Source organism: Somniosus microcephalus, chromosome 6 (genome assembly GCF_052327205.1).
Source record: "Somniosus microcephalus isolate GS21.2 chromosome 6, FLI_Smic_1.0, whole genome shotgun sequence".
NCBI classification, from domain to species: Eukaryota; Metazoa; Chordata; class Chondrichthyes; order Squaliformes; family Somniosidae; genus Somniosus; species Somniosus microcephalus.
The window spans coordinates 21,294,461-21,318,268 of record NC_140992.1 but is presented as its reverse complement, the minus strand read 5'-3'; the positions used below and the strand labels follow the sequence as shown (position 1 = coordinate 21,318,268).

At 48.0% G+C, this 23,808-nt stretch overlaps 1 protein-coding gene across 1 annotated transcript in view; it reads right to left on the bottom strand.

Moving 5' to 3' along the window:
* Positions 1-13,722: 13,722 nt before the first annotated feature.
* commd2 (COMM domain containing 2) overlaps positions 13,723-23,808 on the bottom strand; it is a 30,824-nt gene continuing 20,738 nt past the window's right edge. Inside the window, exon 5 of the mRNA XM_085989827.1 lies at positions 13,723-17,372. Within this exon, the coding sequence (XP_085845953.1) occupies positions 17,265-17,372 (108 nt within the window). The 3' untranslated portion in view covers positions 13,723-17,264. The remainder of the gene's footprint in view (positions 17,373-23,808) is intronic.

Sequence of the window (23,808 nt, the reverse complement as noted above, 5' to 3'; positions counted from 1 at the left end):
GGCGGTCTTGGTGTTGGAGCGGACATGCGGTCGGAAGCTCATCTCGTTTAACAAGTTTATTTACTTTCAGCACAATGTTCCAAATTTCACATCACCAGAGGAATTTCATGGGAACTTTACAACATTTTGAGTGGGCTTTAAATAGTTTAATTGGACTAGCCACGAAACTCAAGCAACCGAAACCGTTAATATGGATTTTTTTTCCCCATGTACTGCCTCATTTCCAAAATACTTACAATGACAAAATAATTTATTAGAAGTTTTCCATATGTGGACTTCTGAAAACCCAGTTCTCTGTCCTTCTCAGCTCCCTATTGGAGTGAGATGGGCAACAGTGCCTGAAGGCAGCTCCCTGTGATAGGGCTAATCATCAAAACTCCTTCTTAAAAAAGACTAGTCAATACATGCGCAGCAGGAGTGGCCCAAACCATTGTTCCGTGGAAAACCTTCTTATTTTAATTCCTCCACACCCGGCCCCACCGGCTTTTTTTCACAGAACTCCACAAGGCAATGGGGTTATCATCACTATACGGTATTCAGTTTCTAGTTAATGTACAGCGACTGGTTTTAGAAGGATTGGAAATTAAATCTGAACTGAGCTAACATCACTCATAACAGTCATTAAGCCCACTTTCTAACTAAATGGATACACTCTGTTGATGCGAGCAGGGTAGACATGCTGTGATTTTAATTACTACCCAATTTCTTTGTAACTGTGAAACCACCTGTGGGTTGGAAAGAGCTCCTAGAGCATCTAGACAGCAGTGTTCTGGCACTGAGCGCTGACAGATTAGCTGAGAAAAGTACAGGGGGGCAGATACAGCAATTAAACAGCGTCTAGAAAGTGGAGGCAACTCACATTAGTAACCAAAAGCTTTAAATTGCTGAGCTAGCTCATAAATTAGGGGCACAGCTTTGACTTTTACCACATTTACTTTTGGGTGGGTCTTCTTTTGTTGGCTTCTCAGAATAATAATGGCATTTTGATGTCAAACAGACAAAGGGATTTTAAAATGGCTGGCTCCTGACTAATGACATGTTTAATGATGTGTGCAATGTATCAGCGAAACCTTGTTGTAACTTGCCTACGTTTGTCCAACAAGAATCAACATTTTTCTGTGTGTGTATGAATGTGTGTGTATGAACAAATAGTTATCAAAGTAAGTGATGGACGGTAGGTTTTTGGACCGTCCAGATGGACTGCATAATCTTTTCCCAATCTGTATTTTCCTATGTGCTGAGTGCTGGGAAACGGAACTTATTTTTGACTTTGAACCCACCGACCAAATTAAGCACTGGGTCAAAGGGGACGGTACATGGCTGACGAAATCGAATGCAATGCCTACATCACCTCGGTAATGAAACACAGCAGTACCTTCTCCTGTGCTGCCCCTCCACTCCCACTCCCCCCCACCCCCGCAACACCTCAGAAGTTTACATCTACATCCATGCCTGAGAGATTCCAAGCTTTCAGCCGGAGGAGCTGTATTTTCAGTTTCCTCAAGGTCGTGTAATCGATGCCAGGAACTCATTGAAATTCAGATTCTTCTGAAGAAACGCTGGTGAATGGTATGTGTAGTGGCAGCATAGAGTGGCTCACCTTTATCTGTGCTTTTGTTACCTCAAGATGCCAATCTCTCAAGCACCACCTCCAAGATCCCCTCCAAGTCACAACACCATCCTGAGTTAGAAGTATATCGCCGATCCTTCATCGTCGCTGGGTCAAAATCCTGGAACTCCCTACCCAACAGCACTGTGGGAGTACCATCACCATACGGACTACAGCGGTTCAAGAAGGCGGCTCACCACCACCTTCTCAAGGGCAATTAGCGATGGACCAGCGATGCCCACATCCCATAAAAATGAATTAAAAAGAAAACCGCCCTACACAAACTCCAATTCATCCAAAATCTCGCTGCTTTAAAAAAAGCTTCCTCTAACCTATCTTTTTACCACCATTTCTATCCTAACCTACTATTACTTCTTGCACAATTGCCTTGGGACCTTTAATTATGCTAAAGCTGCTATAAAAATGCAAGTTCCTGTTGCTGCACTGCTTGTGATTCACATTAACAGGAAGATTGAGCTTTGTGGATGCTGAATGAGAAGTGGCCAGATACCACCAAATACAAATGAAACGCCTGGAAATGATTGTTAGCAATAAAGAAAAGAAAGACTTGCATTTATATAGCACCTTTCACGACCACTGGACATCTCAAAGCGCTTTACAGCCAATAAAGTACCTTTGGAGTGTAGTCACTGTTATAATGTGGGAAACATGGCAGCCAATTTGCACACAGCAAGCTCCCACAAACAGCAATGTGATAATGACCAGATAATCTGTTTTTTGTTATGTTGATTGAGGGACAAATATTGGCCAGGAGGCTGGGGATAACTCCCCTGCTCTTCTTCAAAATAGTGCCATGGGATCTTTTACATCCACTTGACAGAACAGACGGGGCCTCGGTTTAACGTCTCATACTGAAAGATGGCACCTCCGACAGTGCTGCACTCCCTCGAGTATCAGCCGAGATTTATGTCCTGGAGTGGAGCTGTGAAACCAGAATCTTCTGCCTCAGAGGTGATGGTGCTACCCACTGAGCTGCAGCTGACAATGGTAGTGGACACACATTTAATACGTTTGTACAATGTTCCTCTGTCCATTATTTCATTATTGTAACAAGAGTTTACCTATTTAAACATAAACAGGTTAACACTTCTGTTAAAATAGCATACAGAGGAATGTCATACAAGAGAATTCAGGAGAAACTTCTTTACCCAGAGAGTGGTTAGAATAAGAACATAAGAATATAAGAATTAGGAGCAGGAGTAGGCTGTTTGGCCCCTCCAGCCTGCTCCGCCATTCAATAAGATCGTGGCTGATCTTCAACCTCAACTCCACTTTCCCGCCCGATCCCCATATCCCTTGATTCCCCTTGAGTCCAAAAATCTATCTATCTCAGCCTTGAATATACTCAATGATTCAGCATCCACAGCCCTCTGGGGTAGAGAATTCCAAAGATTCACAACCCTCTGAGTGAAGAAACTCCTCCTCATCTCAGAATTAAATGACCGACCCCTTATCCTGAGACTATGCCCCCTAGTTAGTATTTTTATCATTGTTATGCCATATTTATTCCAATGTTGGGAGGACTCGTAAAAATCAACATTTCATTGTGCAGTACACACGTCTGCTGCATATATGACAAATAAAATTGAATAAAATTGAATTGAATTGAATTGAATTGAATAGTTCTAGACTCTCCAGCCAGGGGAAAGAACCTCTCCGCATCTACCCTCTCAATCCCCCTCAGAATCCTATCTGTTTCAATAACATCACCTCTCATTCTTCTAAACTCCAGAGAGTATAGGCCCAATCTAGCCCAATCTCTCCACATAAGTGTAGGACGTTCCGATTGTCTGACAGTTTATAGAGTTCAGACCCATGGAACAAACACAAAACCCAATGAACCTGTGAAACTTCTTTTACTTCAAAATCAACAATAGGTTAGAAGTAATTACCAGAATACAAACTGTACTCAATTCATGTACTTATTACAAGCATGCATCTAAAATCATTGGCCTAGAAATTCAGTTGCGTTCACCAGCCGTTAGCGCCATAAGAGGGGTAGATTTCGAGCGCTAGGCACTTAGTGCCCGGGCGCAGGCCGATCTGCGCCTACGCCCAACTTCAGTTGACATTTAGCGCCGGCGCAAAGTGTTTGCGCCCGCTCAGCTGTGCGCGCAGCTTATGACGTCATTTCGTCGTGCAACGCTGTTTGTGCGCCCCAAACCGGAAATTCAGTGGCGTCCGCCCAATGTGGGCGTGGCACTGTTAAGAACTGTGAAGTGGAACGCAGCAGAGGCCCTGCGGGCCTCGGGGAGCGATAATTAAAGGGCACTTAGACTGAACTATAAAGGCCAGCCATTTTGCTGCAATGACTTTAGTGCTTTGGATTTCTGGACAGAGACCAAGGAACAGACCTTACTGATTTGGGACAACATAGGAGAGGTATTTTTGGCTTCTGGCCAGAGCTTGGAAATTTGACTCATTGTGATTTCACTGTTTGCAAGTTTATTATGGGGGCTGCATGGGGTTCCAACCCTCAGTTCCAGCATTATGTGCGAAGGGCTCGCAGACGCTGTGTGAGAGGGCCAGCCATGCCTAGACGCAGAGGGGCCATCAGGCGTCGGCAACGTAGGCCTTACCCACTCAGGGAATACCGGCAGCAGGTGTCCTATCTCACCATGACTGCCGCGCATTGTGTTAAGAGGCTGCGCTTCAGAAGGGAGGTGGTTGCAGAGATCTGCCAGCTGCTTCACAGAGATCTGCGTCCACAGCTGATGTGTAGGACGTCTCTGTCGGTGGAAGTGAAGGTCACGGTGGCTCTGAACTTTTATGCAAGCGGCTCCTTCCAAGCCGCTGCTGGGGACATAGCGAACATCTCCCAGTTCGCCGTGCATCGCTGCATCCGGCAGGTCACCGATGCCCTTTTCGCAAGGAGACACCAATTGATCTCCTTCCCCATGACCCTAGAGAGGCAGAAGCAGCGTGCAGTCGGTTTTGCCCGGATCGCCGACTTCCCCATGGTGCAGGGCGCCATTGACTGCACGCATGTGGCTATGCGGGCACCTATCGACAATGCCGAGGATTACCGCAACTGGAAGGGCTACCATTCCCTCAATGTACAGCTGGTGTGTGACCACAGGCAGCGCATCCTAGCTGTCAATGCCCGCTTTCCAGGAAGCAGCCACGATGCATTTATCCTGCGCCAGACTACTGTGGCTGACATGTTCGAGGCACAGCCTCCACCAAGGGGATGGCTTATTGGGGACAAGGGCTACCCTTTGTGTACATGGCTCATGACCCCGCTCCGCGCGCCCAGGACCCCTGCTGAGGAGGCATACAATGAAAGCCATCAAGCCACAAGGAACATCATAGAGCAAATGATTGGCGTCCTCAAGCAACGGTTCCGCTGCCTGGATCGTTCCGGCGGATCTCTACAGTATTCGCCGGATAGAGTCTCCCAGTTCGTCGTCGTTTGCTGCATGCTGCACAACCTGGCTATCCGCAGGACTCAGGCACTGCCACCTCACGTTGGACCACCACCTCAGGAGGACGAGCAGGAGGACCATGAGGAGGAGGAGGAGGAGGAGGAGTACCAGCCCAGGAGGGAGCCACAAGGTCCAAGGGCCGTCCGCCGGTGGCTTATTGAACGACACTTCTAGGCCCCCTGTCAGGGAATGGCTTGTGGCAATGAACGCACCTGAATGCAGCCGCTCCGCAAGCCCTCAGCCGGTTAACGCAACAACCACTTGAAACATGACACCTGGACAAGCTGAATAAATAAAAAGCTTTATTTAACAAACTCAGGGCCCTTCCCACATGAAACAGAAAAACAGACAAGACCCCCAAAAAAGTCAAAAACATATCTCGCTCCCAGAACCTGGGGAGGAATAACAAAACTTGTCCATCCAATTGGCCTTCATCCTCGGCCTAACCAAGACAAACCCCCCCATACAGAACACAAACGCCCCCATATAAAAAAACAGTTGCCTTCATCTTCGGCCTTACCAAAATAAGCCCCCCCCATACAGAACACAAACACCCCCATATAAAAAAACAGTTGGCAACACACTCTACTTGGTGTGCCGAGAGGGCGAGTCCTTGTGCAGTCTTCTCCGGCCCCTGCCCGACCTGTTGCTCCACCTCAACCTGGGCCCTGTGGGTGTTGCAAGGCTGGGGGAAGGCTCCTGAGGGGCACAATGCGTGACGGCAGATGCCCTTGGGGGTCGGCCTAGATGAGGTCCGGCCCAGGAGGGGCCGGCTGCTGACTGCTGCAGCTGTGGCTGGGCAGCATCAGTCTCTGCAGCAGCTCGTCGCAGCTTGGCTGGGGGAGTGGCTGTGGCGGCTGCAGCAATGGGGGCAAGCTGGCTGATGCCAGGCGCTCGCTGGTCGCCAGAGACACTGGCACTCGGCCGGGCTGGCACTGCAGCAAGCGCAGCAATCTGGTGAAGGCCAGACCGCTGTGCTGCAGCAGGGCGGCGGGTGCCCTGGCGATGCCTCCGTGACACAGCGAGTGTGGCAGAAGTGAGTGCCCGAACTGCCCTGGTCTGTGCCCGCATCAGACCAGCCAGTGTCTGCACGGCACCACTCAGGAACTCTCGACTCGCGTCCTGTGCTGCCGCGAGTTGGTCGACACCCCTGGCCTGTGAGTCCCCGAGATCGGCCACACTATGAGCCAGGGACTCAATGGCCTGAGGCAACTGTCCCACAACCCCCATGAACTCGGTGTGGCGCCGCTCCGAGTCCGCGGACATTTCATCAAGGAGGCACACCTCCTGGGCGAGGACCGTCTCCGGACTGGAGGCCGGACTCTCCCTCTGGGGAGAAGGCCGCCGAGCTGCCCGACCCTTCCCGCGTGCCTGGACGCCACTGGGCCCAGCACTGCCCTCCCCTGCAACACTTCCCCCCTCTGGGGAGAAGGCCGCCGTGCTGCCCGACCCTTCCCGCGTGCCTGGACGCCACTGGGCCCAGCAACTGCCCTCCCCTGCAACACTTCCCCCCTCTGGGGAGAAGGCCGCCGTGCTGCCCGACCCTTCCCGCGTGCCTGGACGCCACTGGGCCCAGGAGCTACACCCCCCTGCAACACTTCCCCCTGGCTCTCCTCCAGGCAAGACGTGTCCCCTCCATTGCCATCCCCTGGGCGGATGAGGGTTCCCCCGATGTGCCGCCTTCCTCTTGGTCCTCGTCGTCCTCCTCTTCCGAGGGACTGGCACTCTCAGCTTCAGGGACCTCCTCCTCACCAGCTGAAAGCAGGAAGGCACAAGAGTAGCTTTAGAGTGAGGACAGGGCGTCAGCGAGGGAGGCATGAGTGGTGGCATTATGCGCATTGGTGGGACAGTGGCAAAGGATGTAGATCTGAAGCGCAAGGGGAACGAGAGAGGTGCAAACAGTCATGTCCTTACCATTGGGGCCCAGCACAGGGTCGGCATCTCCAATAGCTACGGGGCCAACCACCCGGGCACGCATGAGCCGAGCCACGCGCTCCTCCAGGTCACTGAGCTCCTGGAACTGGACACGGCCTCCCCCGGTGACAGTCCGGCTCTTCAGATTCTGCGCCAGCTTGGCCTGCAAGAGAAAGGACGGCCTCTAAGTACAGTGTGGTGCCCTGTTGTTGTGTGCACTGCCTCCCATGGTCGAATAGCTTGGCCAGTGTGGTGCCCTGTTGTTGTGTGCACTGCCTCCCATGGTCGAATAGCTTGGCCAGTGTGGTGCCCTGTTGTTGTGTGCACTGCCTCCCATGGTCGAATAGCTTGGCCAGTGTGGTGCCCTGTTGTTGTGTGCACTGCCTCCCATGGTCGAATAGCTTGGCCAGTGTGGTGCCCTGTTGTTGTGTGCACTGCCTCCCATGGTCGAATAGCTTGGCCAGTGTGTAAAGTGCAGAAAGTGCTATTGATGATCATGCCAGTGCCATAGCTGCGGGAGGAGGGCTGGCCATTAGGCCTTTGAGGTCCCTTTGCCCATAATGTGAGGTGCACATGCAAGGATGAGGAGGACACTGGAAAGGGTACTCACCCTGACCAACCGACTGAGGTCGTTGTACTTCTTGCAGCATTGGTCACCAGTCCTGGGGACATTGCTGTTGGCTGAGACCCTCTGGGCGATTTCCCTCCAGGCTCTCCTGTACTGCCTCCTGGGAGCCTTCTTGCCACTGTCCGGGCACAAGATCTCTCTTTTCTTTTCCAAACCCCTAAGCAGCACCCTCAAAGCATGCTCTGAGAAGCGCTGCGCTCGTTCACGGGCCTTCTGCATGGCTTCAGGCGCTATTTGGGTCCACCAGCAGTGTTCAGGCCTAGCTGCAGGGCTCCACTATCCAGGGTGTGGCAGCAGACCAAGTCGACCCTTCCCCCTTTAAGAGCTGGCCGGCGTCAGGGTGTCTGCTGTCAATCAAAACATGACCGCACCTGCGCTGCGCCCGGCCTCGGCGTTATCAGTCTGCACCGCCGGCTTAGCGCCTAAAGATAGGAGTGCAACGCCAGTTTCAGCGCTCGCCCAAACTCCTTGGCCAAAGCTACTGAATATCGGCGAAGTGGCCTCCACTTTCCGGCGGGCGCTAAATTTAGCGCCCACCCGACTTTACCGCCCCAAAAGTGGCTATACTGAATTTCTAGGCCATTTACTTTAAACTTATTTGATTATAAGCAAAACCACATACGTTACTATTCACCAGATGGGAGGCCAATTCAACAATGACTAGACGTATGACTAACTTGGGGAAAGGCCGATTTTAATATGATAAGGCAGGATCTGGCCAAAGTGGACTGGGAGCAGCTACTTATAGGAAAATCCACATCAAAGCAGTGGGAGACTTTCAGAAGGGAAATAGAGAGAGTACAACGCCAACATGTTCCTGTAAAGGTCAAGGGTGGGACCAACAAGCAAAGGGAACCTTGGATGACAAGGGATATACAAAAATGCATTAGGAGAAAAAGGGGGGCTTTTGGCAGTTACAAAAGACTAAAGACGGAGGAAGCCCTAGAGGAGTATAAAAAGTGCAGGGGCATACTTAAAAAAGAAATTAGGAGGGCGAGGAGGGGCTATGAAATAACACTGGCGAGCAAAATAAAGGAAAATCCTAAGATGTTTTATAAGTATATTAAGGGCAAGAGGATAACCAGGGAAAGGGTAGGGCCCATTAGGGACCAAAGTGGCAATCTGTGTGTAGAGCCAGATGATGTAGGCGGGGTTTTAAATGAATTTTTTGCATCTGTGTTCACTATGGAGAAAGACGATGTAGACATAGAAATCGGGCAAGGGGACTGTGACATACTTGAACATATTAGCATCGAGAGGGAGGCGGTACTAGCGGTTTTAGCAGGCCAAAAAGTGGATAAATCCCCAGGCCCGGACGAGATGTATCCCAGGCTGTTGTGTGAGGCAAAGGAGGAGATTGCAGGGGCTCTGACACAAATTTTCAGAACCTCTCTGGCCACAGGGGATGTACCAGAGGACTGGAGAACAGCTAACGTAGTACCATTATTCAAGAAGGGTAGCAGGGATAAACCAGGGAATTACAGGCCAGTGAGATTAGTCTCCACTTGGAGAGGCAAGGGTTAATCAGGGATAGTCAGCATGGCTTTGTCAAGGGTAAATCATGTCTGACCAATCTGATTGAATTTTTCGAGGGGGTGACTAGGTGTGTGGATGAGGGAAATGCTGTGGATGTGGTTTACATGGATTTCAGTAAAGCTTTTGAGAAAGTCCCGCATAGGAGACTGGTCAAGAAGGTAAGAGCCCATGGGATCCAGGGTGCCTTGGCGCGTTGGATCCTAAACTGGCTGAGTGGCAGGAGGCAGAGGGTGATGGTCGAAGGTTGCTTTTGTGACTGGAAGCCTGTGTCCAGTGGGGTACCTCAGGGATCGGTGCTGGGACCCTTGCTGTTTGTGATCTACATAAATGATTTGGATGAGAATGTAAAAGGTATGATCAGTAAGTTTGCAGATGACACGAAAATTGGTGGGGTGGTAAATCGCGAGGAGGAGAGCCTCAGGCTACAGGACGATATAAACGGGTTGGTCAGATGGGCGGAAAAGTGGCAAATGGAATTTAACCCTGAAAAGTGCGAGGTGATGCATTTTGGACGGACAAATAAGGCAAGGGAATACACAATGAGTGGTAGGACCCTAGGAAGTACAGAGGGTCAGAGGGACCTTGGTGTACATGTACATAGATCTCTGAAGGCAGCGGAACAGGTAGATAAGGTGGTTAAAAAGGCATATGGGATACTTGCCTTCATTAGCCGAGGCATGGAATATAAGAGCAGGTAGGTTATGATGGAGCTGTACAAAACGCTGGTGAGGCCACAGCTGGAGTACTGTGTGCAGTTCTGGTCGCTTCACTATAGGAAGGATGTGATTGCTTTGGAGGGGGTGCAGAGAAGATTCACCAGGATGTTACCTGGGATGGAGCGCCTCAGCTATGAAGAAAGACTAAACAGGCTGGGGTTGTTTTCCTTGGAGCAAAGAAGGCTGAGGGGGGACCTGATTGAGGTGTACAAAATGATGAGGGGCATAGATAGGGTAGATAAAGAGGAGCTTTTCCCCTTAGTAGGGGGGTCAATAACAAGGGGCCATAGATTCAAGGTAAGGGGCAGGAGGTTTGGAGGGGATTTGAGGAGGAACTTTTTCACCCAGAGGGTGGTTGGAATCTGGAACTCACTGCCTGAAAGGGTGGTAGAGGCAGGAACCCTCATAACATTCAAGAAGCATTTGGACGAGCACTTGAAATGCCATTGCATACAAGGCTATGGACCAAATGCTGGAAAATGGGATTAGACTGGACAGGGATTGATGGTCGGCGCAGACACGATGGGCCGAAGGGCCTCTTTCTGTGCTGTATAACTCTATGACTCTATGACTCTAACTGTAACTGGCAACTGACCAGGTCACCATCGACTATAGCCCCGAATGTCAGTGTCCAATAACATTTATACCCCAAAACTTGGCAACTCGCCCTCAGCATTCATGTTTTCCTCTCTCTCTCTCTCTCTTCCTATCTGTTTTGACGTTGAGTTAACCAAGGCCAGACATCCAAGGGTTGGAGAGAGTCATTGTTTTTCACATCTGCAGTGTTGTTGACTCGTGGTTCTCACAGAATTTTCAAGATCTTATCTTTTGAAGGAAAAGTACCAGCACATCACTTATTTTACAAATGTTTTTAGCCAAGCAATCTCATGCTCTCAAAGCTTGTCGGTACACTTGGTCACTTTTAGATTCAGTCAAATGGAGATTCAGTCAAGTTTACCATGACAGTGTTACATGGGACAGCATTCTCATCCCAGGAATCAATCTAGTGGAATATGGAACTTGCTACCACATGAAGTGGTTGAGGGGAATAGCATCGATGCATTTAAGGGAAATCTAGATAAACACATGAGGGAGAAAGGAATAGAAGGACGTGCTGATGGGGTTAGATGAAGAGGGGTAGGAGGAGGCTCGTGTGGAGGTTAAATAACAGAATAGACCAGTTGGACTGAATGGGCTGTAAATTCTATGTAAGAACACTCAGCATTTGTCTGCTAATATCGACAATAGTCATTTCTAGGTTATGGGCTGTAAAAGGATCAACCCCACTGACACAAATACCTTTTCCTATGTCACTCCAGTATGTCAGCTATAGCCTGGAGAACTGAAAATGGAAATAGTATAGTGAATAGTAAAGTTGAAAAAAAAACTTCTTTCGGATGAGATGTTAAACCGAGGCCCTCTCAGGTGGATGTGAAAGGATACCATGGCACTGTTTTGAAGAAGAGATGGGGATTTCTCGCAGTGCCCTGGCCAACATTTATCCCTCAACCAACACAACCAAAAGCAGATTATCTGGTCATCGATCTCATTGCTGTTTGTGGGATCTTGCAGACAAATTGGCTGTAGCATTTGTCTACATTATAACAGTGACAACACTTCAAAAGTACTTCATTGGCTGTAAAGTGCTTTGAGACATCCTGAGGATGTGAAAGGTGCTACTGGCTACAAATGCTACTTCATGCTTTCTTTCAGTTCGAGTCCAATTCAACAACAACTTGTATTTATATAGCGCCTTTAACATAATAAAACGTCCCCAGGCGCTTCACAGGAGTATTATAAGACAAAAAAAATTGACACCGAGCCACATAAGGAGAAATTAAGCTCAGTCAAAGAGGTGGGTTTTAAGGAGCGTCTTAAAGGAGGAAAGAGAGGTAGAGAGGCAGAGAGGTTTAGGGCGGGAATTCCAGAGCTTAGGGCCTGGGCAGCTGAAGGCACAGCCGCCAATGGTTGAGCGATTATAATCAGGAATGCTCAAGAGGGCAGAATTAGAGGAGCGCCGATACCTCGGGGGGGTTCTAGGGCTGGAGGAGCTTACAGAGATAGGGAGGGGTGAGGCCATGGAGGGATTTGAAAATAAGGATGAGAATTTTGAAATCTGTTCTGGTAATATAGAAGCATTAGAGAGTATTCAAAGGATGGTAACAGGTCTTAAATTAGTTAGTTATGGAGAGTGGCCAAGGGAGGTAACTCTGCTCCAATTCGCATTAAAGAAAAACTGACAGGGATTCCCGATCTTGATTGCTCATTTATTATTGCCTTCAGCCTGTAGCAAACTTCGCAAGGCTTACAAACAAGTTTTCTTTACTGTTCAGCCAATTTAACTAACATACATGCAGCTGTCAATCGTAGAAAGAACCATAGAAACTTACAGCACCGAAGGAGGACATTCGGCCCATCATGCCTGCGCTGGCTCTGTGAAAGATCAGCCATGCTCAGTCCCACACCCCCACTTTTTGTCCCTAACCCTGTAAGTTCCTCATCCTCCAGTTCCCGTCCAACTCCCTTTTAAAATTATTTATGGAATCAGCTTCCTCCGCCTTTTCAGGTCGAGCGTTCCCGATCCCCACAACTCTCGGAGTGAAAACGTTTCTCCTCATCTCCCCTCCAGATCCTTTGCCAACGATTTTGAATTTATGACCTCTGGTTATTGGTCCACTCGCCAGAGAGAATAGTTCGACCCGAAACGTCAACTCAAATTTCTCTCCACGGATGTTGCCTGACCTGCTGAGTTTTTCCAGCATTTTCTGTCGTTATTTCGGATTTCCAACATCTGCAGTATTTTGCTATCAAACAAAGCCTTCATTAGGTCACCTCTTAACCTTCTCTGCTCCAAGGAGAACAGTCCGAACTTTTCCGACCTCTCCTCATAACTGAAGACCCTCATCCCTGGCAACATCCTGGTAAATCTCCTCTGTACCCCTTCTAAGGGCTTTATACGTATAAAATACAAACACCTCCAGGTCAGAGGGAGCAGTCAGAGTACTTTCTGAACATGACTATGGATGCAAAGTTATTTTAAGTGAAATTCTGAAAAGTGATTTTAAACTAAGGAAGCTATGACCTGAAGTAGCATAAGAACGAAAGACTTGCATTTATACAGCACCTTTCACAACCTCAGGACGTCCCAAAGCGCTTTACAGCCAATGAAATACTTTTGACGTGTAGTCATGTTGTAATGTAGGAATCACAGCAGCCAATTTGCACATGGCAAGCTCCCGCAAACAGCAATGTGATCATGACCAGATAATCTGGTTTGGTGATTGTAGTGTATGTACCCGTCTACCCTTAAGGAAATTATTGTATGTAACCGTTCACCTCCCCAGCCCTCTCGCAGACCGGTGTTTCCCTCCCCGGCTGCGGCTGGGTTTCTCCTCCCGCGCCTACTCGCAGGTTCAGCGCTTCGTGGCTGCGGTCGCTGCCTGGATTTTTCCCGCCGATCGCGGTCCGGCTGTCACCCGACGCCGTTGGACCCGACTTTTGGCCGGTACAGCTCCCCCTCGACCGAGGTCGAGTGCTCTGCCCTTCTCCTCCGGATACTTCTACCCCTTCCCCTACTCACAGTCTCTTCGGCCGCCTTGTTTCTTGCTGGTCGGCTCACTCCACACCGTGGTAGCAGGGTAATCAGTGCCTGTTGCTGATGAAGCTTTTGTTGCTAGTCTTCCAGCTTCTGTAAAGTACCACACTTTCTGTTGTTGTAGCCTCGTGTTTTCTTTTGGTAGCACGACGAGGGCGGTTGCCTCTCTTCGACGCTCTTTGTTACTTTGCTATTCTTGCCGCAGGGTACGATCCCATCCTCGTCGCCACTGTAAAGTCTGTGGGTTGTGCAGTAAATAAATACACAGACTTTTGAAGTACAAACAAACAGGTCTTTACTATTCAGAGGTCAGGGCGAATCTGCCCCAGTTATCCTGTCACAACACTTATATACTGGTGTGGTCACTGTCGGTACTACAGTATACAGAAGCCAAACAAGTAGTGCCACACTTAAAGTAGTTCCCTTAAAGGTGAACGGTTACATACAATAATTTCCTTAAGGGTAGACGGGTACATACACTACAGTGATGATTGGTTGAGGGATAAATATTGGGCCAGGATGTGAAAGTCCCCCTGTTCTGCTTCAAAATAATGCCTTGAGACCTTTTAGATCTACCCAAGAGGGCGCAGACAGGGCTCTGGTTTAACCAATCATCTGAAAAATGCACTCCCTCAGTACTAGCGCCGGAGCGTCAGCCTAGATTGTGCGCTCCAGCCTCTGGAGTGGGGACTATGAACCCACAACCTTCAGACTCTAGAGGCAAGAGTGCCACCCACTGAGCCACACCACGTCTTCTGTGATTCATTTTGCACTCTGCCTAAATTCGATACCGACGGGCACTGTTGTCTCTGAGTACAAGCTGGATTGACAAGCAGGAAAAATGTTACATGTAGCAGAACGAGAGCACATAAAATCCATATATTATGCTATTTTCATGGAACTATTTCAAACAGTGGTTTTTCCCAGTCACTTTACAAAATATTCTGATTTTACTCCCACAAATAAAATGATTAACTTATTTAGCTGCACTGATTTATGTGAAGTAATAAATAATGTGTTGGATCGGTTACACTTCACCAATGGACTGCGGCGATTTTTTTTTCCCTCTCTTTTTTTGGAAAAATTCCCAGAGCAGAATAAGCTTTTCTACGAAGTGCTTGGGTGGGAAAGGATTTATTACAAAGAACAGATGTTTCGAATTTGTTTTGCAGTGGATTTGATGGTGCAATAGGACTTACTAATAAAGCCATGCATGGGGCCCATGGGCCAGAGGAAAAGCAGGGAAGGAGAGGAGGCTATTTCAGGGGTGTCCCGTCTTACCTTTTATCCCATGTTAACTCAATTCCTTTTCACCTCAGTCGTGCAGAATGCTGCACGTAACTGGTATCCATTTTTATACAGTTTCAATTGCTGTTTTTTTGCAGCTCTGAGCTGTTGTACTATCGTAAGCTCAATCGTTGCAGCTGAGCAAAGGCTGCAGTGCCTCCCTGTGAGGGGAGGGAAAATGGAAGGGGAGTCAAAAATGGGAAGAGTCATTCATACCTAGCACTCTCTAGCACCTTACGGCAACTGGCATCGAGGGACATTGGCAGTGAGCCAAGAATTGGCAAGCCCGTGCTTCTTAACAGTAGAGGTAGCTAAGTTGTGTTGGCTGAATTGGCACTGTCTTACCCAGCTGATTTCTGTATCAGCCAGTGGCTCAGTGGGTAGCACCCCCACCTATGTGTCAGAAGGTCGTGGGTTCAATTCCCACTCCAGGGGCTTGAGCACATAAAGCTAGGCCGACACTCCAGTGGAGTGCTGCACTGTCGGAGGTGCCATCTTTCAGATGAGACATTAAACCCTGTCTGCTCTCTCAGGTGGATGTAAAAGTGGCACTATTTCGAAGAAGAGCAGGGGAGTCCAGGCCAATATTTATCCCTCAACCAACATAACAAAAACAGATTATCTGGTCATTATCACATTGCTGTTTGTGGGAGCTTAAAGTGTGTAAATTGGCTGCGTGTTTCCTACATTACAACAGTGACTACACGCCAAAAGTACTTCATTGGCTGTAAAGCGCTTTGAGGTGTCTGGTGTTCGTGAAAGGCACTATATAAATGCAAGACTTTCTTTTTTATTCCAATACAGACTGTGCTGCAAATGGGGTTTTGACTTCAGAATTAAGCGCAACTCCACTTTGGGCCTCATCGCCTTTATCTCCAGCTCACTACAAGGACTCGAACTAGGGATTTGATTGAAGTTTTGGGGGTGGGCGATGAAATTTGCACCAACGAGTGAAACCGCTGTTGCCTGTATGAGATTGTCGGTGACAGCAGCACCAGGTCATCTAATGCCTTGAACTCAAAGAAGAGCTTGGCTCTGGGCTTCACACTTTACTGACTTGGGGCCAACTCAGCAATCTTGTGTCTGCCTCCAGGAGCCAACAACATTTGCAGCTGAAGCCAAAACTGCCTCCATGATTGAGGATAAATAATTACTTATGCACAAAATATGCTTTCAACTGTTTATGTGTTAATCCTGGAGCCCTCTTTGACTTTTATCAATCTATACAAGGCAATCAGCCACTGGCAATAAAGCTCACAATAGTGGTACTCAAGAGCCGACTCCCCCTTTTGTTATATGAAGAATTTGACTTACTTTCTCTTCTTCCCCCTCTTCGCTCTCTACCCACCATGGACCAACCTCAACCAAGGTGGCAAGCAGGAAATGACTCCGGGATGTGCCGACGCCAAATGCTGAAGCTGGCCAGTAGGAGATGTAGAAGTGTGACCTGGAGTGATGCCCTCACCTCCCCTCCCCTCCCTCCCGGTGAGGAAATGGCTAACTGCTGGCTTCAGTTTGCCGTGTGGGAAAATTAAGGCGTAAATCAGCGTTCTATCGCTCCAAGACACAGTACATTGGAGGGGGCGAATGTCGCGCCATGGGTTTGTTCACTCCAGTTGCTGCATAGTTTGTGGCTGCAGAACTTGCACACAGAGCAAGCTCGCAAATGGGCCCTGTGGCGAGTTCCCTATCTCGGCCAAGCCATGTGGTGGGAGAGGGGGAGGCAATGAGAAGAAGGTAGGCAGCTCCCACAAGGAGGGAAGGTGTCCTCTAATGGAGCTCCTAGAGTGCTGTGATAGAGCATCATTGAATCTATCAGCCAGGGAATCACAGAAACCCCACAGTGCAGATAGAGGCCATTTCGGCCCATCGAGCCTGCACCGACACATATCCCACCCGATCCCCGTAACCCCTACACCCACACATATCCCACCCTATCCCCACGTATTTAATCCCCCTAACACTAAGGGTCAATTTATCATAGCCAATCAACCTAACCCGCACATCTTTGGACTGTGGGAGGAAACCGGAGCACCCGGAGGAAACCCACGCAAACACGGGGAGAATGTGCAAACTCCACACAGTCACCCGAGGCCGGTAAAAGGGGAGAGGTTGCTGGGAAGTGAAGGATGCCACCCATCCAGCTTTGGAATCAGCTGCCTGGAAATTTACAAGATATAAACCAGACGCCACCAAGATCTGATTTTTAACATTGAAGCCCACATTTTCCACATACGTTGGAACCTCAATTACCCATCATGAAGGAAGGGATCCCCCGGCAGACCATGACTGGTGGCAGGATAATTGAGAATTCCGAAATAAGTAAACCCACGAAGGTCTCTTTTATTGCAAACTAAAAGGTTTAAAAAAAAAAATAAGATAAAATTCTGACGCCCGCTGATCCATACCTCAGACTCGGGTGAAAATCTGACGGATAATCAAGAGTACAGGTAACCGGAGTATAGTCGAGCTGCCATTGTACCGTTATCTCTCATGATGTGGAGGGATTCATTATCGAGATTAATATTTTTAATTAATTTTCACCGTCATCATCAGCGCTCAAAGCCAAGACTGCCCCTTCCTGATCCCAAGTCCTGTCCCAGTTTTGGACGTGGCAAAAGGGTGACCATTGTAGCAATAGCTGCAGAAAAAAAGGGGAAAAATTAAATTCTTTACAATTATAAAGAAACAAATTACGCATTTGTGTATTTCCTTCATGCGTGCGATTCTTGGGATCTTTTCTGTAGGTTAAAGCGCCCTGCCTTATCCTGCCAGAAGTCACAAAGCACGGATGGTTCACAGCCCCACATTCTTCAGTGTCCTTAAAGTGCCCTCCAGTGGCTATTGAGAGAATTGTCCATTTCCAACATCTTTGAAATGGGTTATTGATTATTAAGGATAATAGGCCTGCATGGTGTAAGACACGTGTTTTAACTGTAATCCCTGCACTCGCTAATTACTAATTAACCGAGCCGCCATGGGGGAGAGGTGCTGAGAGCAGGGCAGGCCCTTACCTTGAGGAAGGAGGAAAATGAACACACCCAGGAAATCGTACCTGAATGGGGAAAAGGAAAATAATAATGTGTAGCTTACAAATTAAGAAAGAACTTGCATTTATATGGCACCCTGAGGACATTTCAAAATTGTTCTACAACCAATGGAATATCTTCGCAGTCTAGTCACTTGTTATACGTGGCGTCTAATTTGCACAGAGCAGGGTCCCAGAATCAGCAGATGAATAAATGACCAGGTCGTCCGATTTTACTGGTCTTGATTTAGGGAGGAATGTTAGCCAGGATCACCGGAAAAGCTCCACTGCTCTTCCTTGAAGAGCACTGTGGGTTCTTTTACAACCATCTGACCTCCACTTCTAGTCTCATCTGAAAGATGGTACCTCCAACAATGCAGCACTCCCCCAGTACTCCACTGAAATGTTAGCCTCGAATATGTGCTTATCTTGAACCTAAAAACTACTAACTCAGAGGCAAGGGTGCTAGCAATTCAGCTCAGCGGGCTCTTCCCAAGTAAAACTCTACCAAAACTGGAAAAAAGGTTACCCAGATTTTCTGCTTTTGATTTGCAGTCTGGTGACCCCTGCTGGAGGCTGCCTGTACAGGACTGAGCTCGGATGTGATGATCTCTGCAATTGAATAGCCTGCCAGCAGTCATTGCCTTGGCTCACACCTGATGAATGGCCACTCGGGTGACATACCACTGGTTAGCCAATGCCCACGCAATCATGAGGCTGACTACGCCATGGGGTGAGCTGGTCGTCCCAGCAACCCGTCAGGTGAGCAGGCCTGAGGCGTGTTTCCCCTCTGAAGTGCACGGGACAGCACGCTGCAGCCAGTCTTCAGTACAAGAGCAGCGGGGCACAAGAACAAAAGAAATAGGAGCAGGAGTAGGCCATATGGCCCCTCGAGCCTGCTCCGCCATTCAATAAGATCATGGCTGATCTTCGACCTTAACTCAACTTTCCTGCACTATCCCCATATCCCTTGATTCCCCTAGAGTCCAAAAATCTATCGATCTCAGCCTTGAATATACTCAACGACTCAGCATCCACAGCCCTCTGGGGCAGGGAATTCCAAAGATTCACAACCCTCTGAGTGATGAAGTTCCTCATCTCAGTCTTAAAAGGCTGACCCCCTTATCCTGAGACTATGACCCCTGGTTCTAGACTCTCCGGCCAGGAGAAACAACTTCTCCATTTTTTTTTATGTGCAATCCCCTCAATAAGCTATTGAGTGTTTGAAGACCAGGACCTCAAACCCGGCACTAAGCTCATGGTCTACAGAGCAGCAGTGATACCCGCCCTGCTGTATGCCTCAGAGACATGGACCATGTACAGCAGGCACCTCAAAGCACTGCAGAGGTACCACCAATGCTGCCTCCGCAAGATCCTGTAAATCCATTGGCAGGATAGGCGCACCAACGTCAGTGTTCTTGCTCAGGCCAACGTCCCCAGCATTGAAGCTTTGACCACGCTCGATCAGCTCTGATGGACGGGTCACATTGCCCGCATGCCAAGACTCCCAAAACAAACGCTCTACTCGGAGCTCCGAAACGGCAAGAAAGCCCCAGGTGGGCAGAGGAAACGCTTCAAGGACACCCTCAAAGCCTCCTTGAAAAAGTGTAACATCCCCACCAACACTTGGGAATCCCTGGCCCAAGACCGCACAAAGTGGAGGAGAAGCATCCGGGAAGGCGCCGAACACCTCGAGTCTCTTCGCCGGGAGCAAGCGGAAGCCAAGCGCAGGCAGCGCAAGGAGCGCACATCAACCCAAGCACCCCACCCACCCGCCCCTTCAACCACCGTCTGCCCCACCTGTGACAGAGACTGTAGGTCCCGCATTGGACTCATCAGTCACCTGCAAACTATTTTTAATGTGGAGCAAGTCATCCTCGGTTCCGAGGGACTGCCTAAGAAGAAGCTATTGAAACTTAGGCTAATTTGCATAAAGTATCTGTAGATGCCATTTTGCATGCCAGGGTGCACTTAAGTACATCAATCCTATTTAAAATGCATGTCGTTTTGAAGAATCCTTCAGCCAATTTGGGCCTAGCATTTCTGAAGTGCCACTATTAGGCGTAGAACTTTCTTTTGCTGCAGTACTCTGGGCTCATTTATTTTTTGGATTGTTTCGTTGCAGGTTTTGGCTGTGGCTTAAAATTTTGCATTTATTGGATAATCCAACAACTGCAGCTCGACATTTTCCATCCAGGCCATTTTTTGGTTGCTGCAAGTTTAAGTTGCTCATTTTCACACAGCCCATCAGGTTTTGGTCATAAACACAGGCTAGATGCTTCCTCAAAGGGAGTGAAGAGCACGTCATATCACAGGTGTCAGCTTTGACTGTGGGTAGTGCTCGCGCCTCTTGAGCCAGAAGGTCGTGGGTTCAAGTCCCGCTCCAGAGACTTGAGCACAAAAATCTAGGCCGACACTCCCAGCGCAGTGCTGAGGGAGTGCTGCACTGTCAGAGGTGCCGTCTTTTGGATGAGATGCTAAACCGAGGCCCCATCTGCTCTCTCAGGTGGATGTAAAAGATCCCATGGCAGTATTTCGAAGAGGAGCAGGGGCGTTCTCCCCGGTGTCCCGTGCAATATTTGTCTCTTAACCAACATTACTAAAACAGATCATCTGGTCATTATCATGTTGCAGTTTGTGGGAGCTTGCTGTGCGCAAATTGGCTGCCGCGTTTCCCACATTACAACAGCGACTATGCTTCAAAAAAGTACTTCATTGGCTGTAAAGCGCTTTGGGATATCCTGAGGTCGTGAAAGGCGCTATAGAAATGCAAGTCTTTTTTTTCTTTCAAATACAACAAATTCAGCTTGCCATCAATTAGATATGATTTTATACTCCTATTTCTCATATCTAAAATAGTAACATGAATTGCACATGAACCTTTGTTAGGCAACTTGTCCTGGTTCCTTTAAAGTGCACCACTTGAAAGCCTTTGGGCAATTCTTATTGTGCATTTATTAGGCAAAGTTTCATTGCATAGGTCATAATCCATCTATGGATAATATTAGTTGGAACCTCAGGATAGTATCAAATTAAATACCACCGTCTGCAGGATTAAGTGTGTGCATCTGAAGCTTGTCATTCAAGTGAGATACTAGTTAGGACGGAATTCTTAGGAACAGAACAATTCCTTTACGAGCACTTAAGGTAACACCTTATTGTTTGATTTGCATACCAGTAATTACATTAATTACAGCAGGATGTCTGGTTTGTTAAATAACACACTTGGATAAACGAAAGACTTTGTTGCAACTGCACCAGGTGTAGCAATATACCTTGATGACGGTTAAGGTAGCGAGATATTTAATCAGGTATGTAATCGGCAAATCCCCTTTATTTGACTTTTTAAGAGTGGCAACGATTTTTCTGTACTTATTAAAACTCTTCTATGGACATTGGTTAAAGGTGAAATATTTTATTGTGGCACATTGAAATGATGCTTTTTATAAACGGTTTATTTTTATGTATCAAGCCCATCCTTGTTCACCCCATCCCATCCCCTTTTACAAACCCACCTCTTGGGAGAGGCAAAAATACCAGAGGTTTGTAGCCAATCTAGGAATCCTCTGTCAAAATTCCTCTCTGACCCCTCAACGCCGATCAGGCCAAGCCCCAGGAGGCCCCAACCCCATTATTTTCTAAAACGATTTACCGTGTTAACCCCTTAATCCAGAAGTTCATCTATCGCCTTTTTGTATTTTGTGGAGAAAGGTGACTGCCCTCCGATAACAAGAAATAATTCGAGTGATGTATCTTCAAGGCGAATGTGAACTGCACAAGCTTCGGTACTACAAGAGGCCACCTTTTTGTATCAAGGTGAAGTCAAATCTGCTTTGCATTTGTAAAACTTGTGTGAAGGGGTTTGATAGGGTGGACCTAGAGAAGATGTTTACACTTGTGAGGGGGCGGGGGGGGGAGTCTAAAACTAGCGGTCATAAATATAAGATAGTCACTAATAAATCCAATAAGGAATTCAGGAGAAATTTATTTCCCTAGAGGGTGGTTAGAATGTGGAACTCACTACCACAAGGGGTAGTTGAGGCAAATAGCATAGATGCATTTAAGCGGAAGTTAGACAAGTACATGAGGGAGAAAGGAATAGAAGGATTTGCTGATAGAGTGAGATAAAGTAGGGTGGGAGAAGGCTCGTGTGAAGCATAAACACTTGCATAGATCAGTTGGGTCTGTTTCTGTGTTGTAAGTTCTATGTAACTAAACTAGTACCTGTAACATAACTGGAGCCTAAACCAAATATACCAATTTTATAAATATGCTTGCTTGGAATGTGGGTGATGGTAATAAGGCTGTATTTATTAACTCCCTTGAAGACAACCAGGGATGGGTAAGAGTCAACACCATAGTGTGGAACTTTTTAAAAATTCATTCTCCGGATGGGCGTCACTGGCAAGGCCAGCATTTATTGCCCATCCCTATTTGCCCTCGAGAAGGTGGTGGTGAGTCGCCTTCTTGATCCGCTGCAGTCCATGTGGTGAAGGTACTCCCACAGTGCTGTTAGAGAGGGAGTGCCAGGATTTTGATCCAGCAACGATGAAGGAACGGCGATATACTTCCAAGTCAGGATGGTGTGTGACTTGGAGGGGAACTTGGAGGTGGTGGTGTTCCCATGCGCCTGCTGCCCTTGTCCTTCTAGGTGGAAGAGGTCGTGGGTTTGGGAGCTGCTGCAGTGTATCCTGTGGATAGCACACTCTGCAGCCAAGATGAGCCGGTGGTGGAGGGAGTGGGTGTTTCAGGTGGTGGATGGGCTGTCGATGAAGTGGATTGCTTTGTCGTGGATGGTGTCGAGCTTCTTGAATGTCGTTGCAGCTGCACAGATCAGGCAAGTTGAGAATATTCCATCACACTCGTGTCTTATAGGTAATGAAGAGGCTACGGGGCATCAGGAGAATACACAGTCTCTGACCTGCTCTAGTAGTCACAGCATTTATATGGTTGAGTTTCGGGTCAATGCTGACCCCCAAGATGTTGATTTGGGGGAATCAGCAATGGTAATGCCATTGAATGTCAAGGGAAGGTGGTTAGACTCCCTCTTGTTGATGGTCATTGCCTGGAACTTGTGTGCCCTGAATGTTACTTACCACTAATCAGCCCGAGCTTGGATGTTTTCCAGGTCTTGCTGCTTGCAGCCATGGATTGCAAATGGAGCTGAACACTGTGCAATCATCAGCGAACAGGCTCACTTCTGACCTTATCGTGGAGGGAAGGTCATTGATAAAGCAGCTGAAGATAGTTGGGCTTAGGTCCCTGGCCCGAGAAACTCCTGCAATGATTTCATGGGGCTAAAAAGATTGGCCTCCAACAATCACAGCCATCTTCCTTTGTGCTAGGCATGACTCCAGCCACGAGCTTTCCCCGATCCCCATTGATTCCGTTTACTTGGACTCCTCCATACCACTTGGGTCAAATGCTGCCTTGATGTCAAGGGCAGTCACTCTCACCTCACCGCACATCTGGAATTCAGATCCTTTGTCAGTGTTTGGTACTATTCTATGAAATGAGGTCTGGAGCCAAGTAGACCTGGCGGAACCCAAACAGCATCGGTGAGGTTATCGGTAAGCGTCGCTTGATGGCACTGTTGACGACTCCTTCCATTACTTTGCTGATGATTGGAGTCACAAAAAACTGATAGGGGTGAAGGACATTAGCGAACATGTTGTGTTTTTAATAACAATCCAGCAGCTTTCACGGTCATTTTCTGGTGCTAGCACACAAATGATCAGATTTATTGGATTCAGTTCCAAAAACTTACCCTGGTAGGATTTAAACTCACAACCATGGATTGTTGGTCCAGTACAATAACCACTTTTATGGTGCACACAATATCCAATTATTTCAGTTTAAATAGAACTTTAAAAGCTGTGGCTCAGTGGTAGGGCCAGGTCGCGGGTTCAAGATTTGAGCACCTGATCTAGCTGACATTTCAGCGCAGTACTGAGGGAAGGTCATGTCACAGGTGCCGTCTTTTGGATGAAATGTTAAACCAATTCATCTGCCTTCTCACATGGACGTAAAAGATCCCAGGGCAATTTTC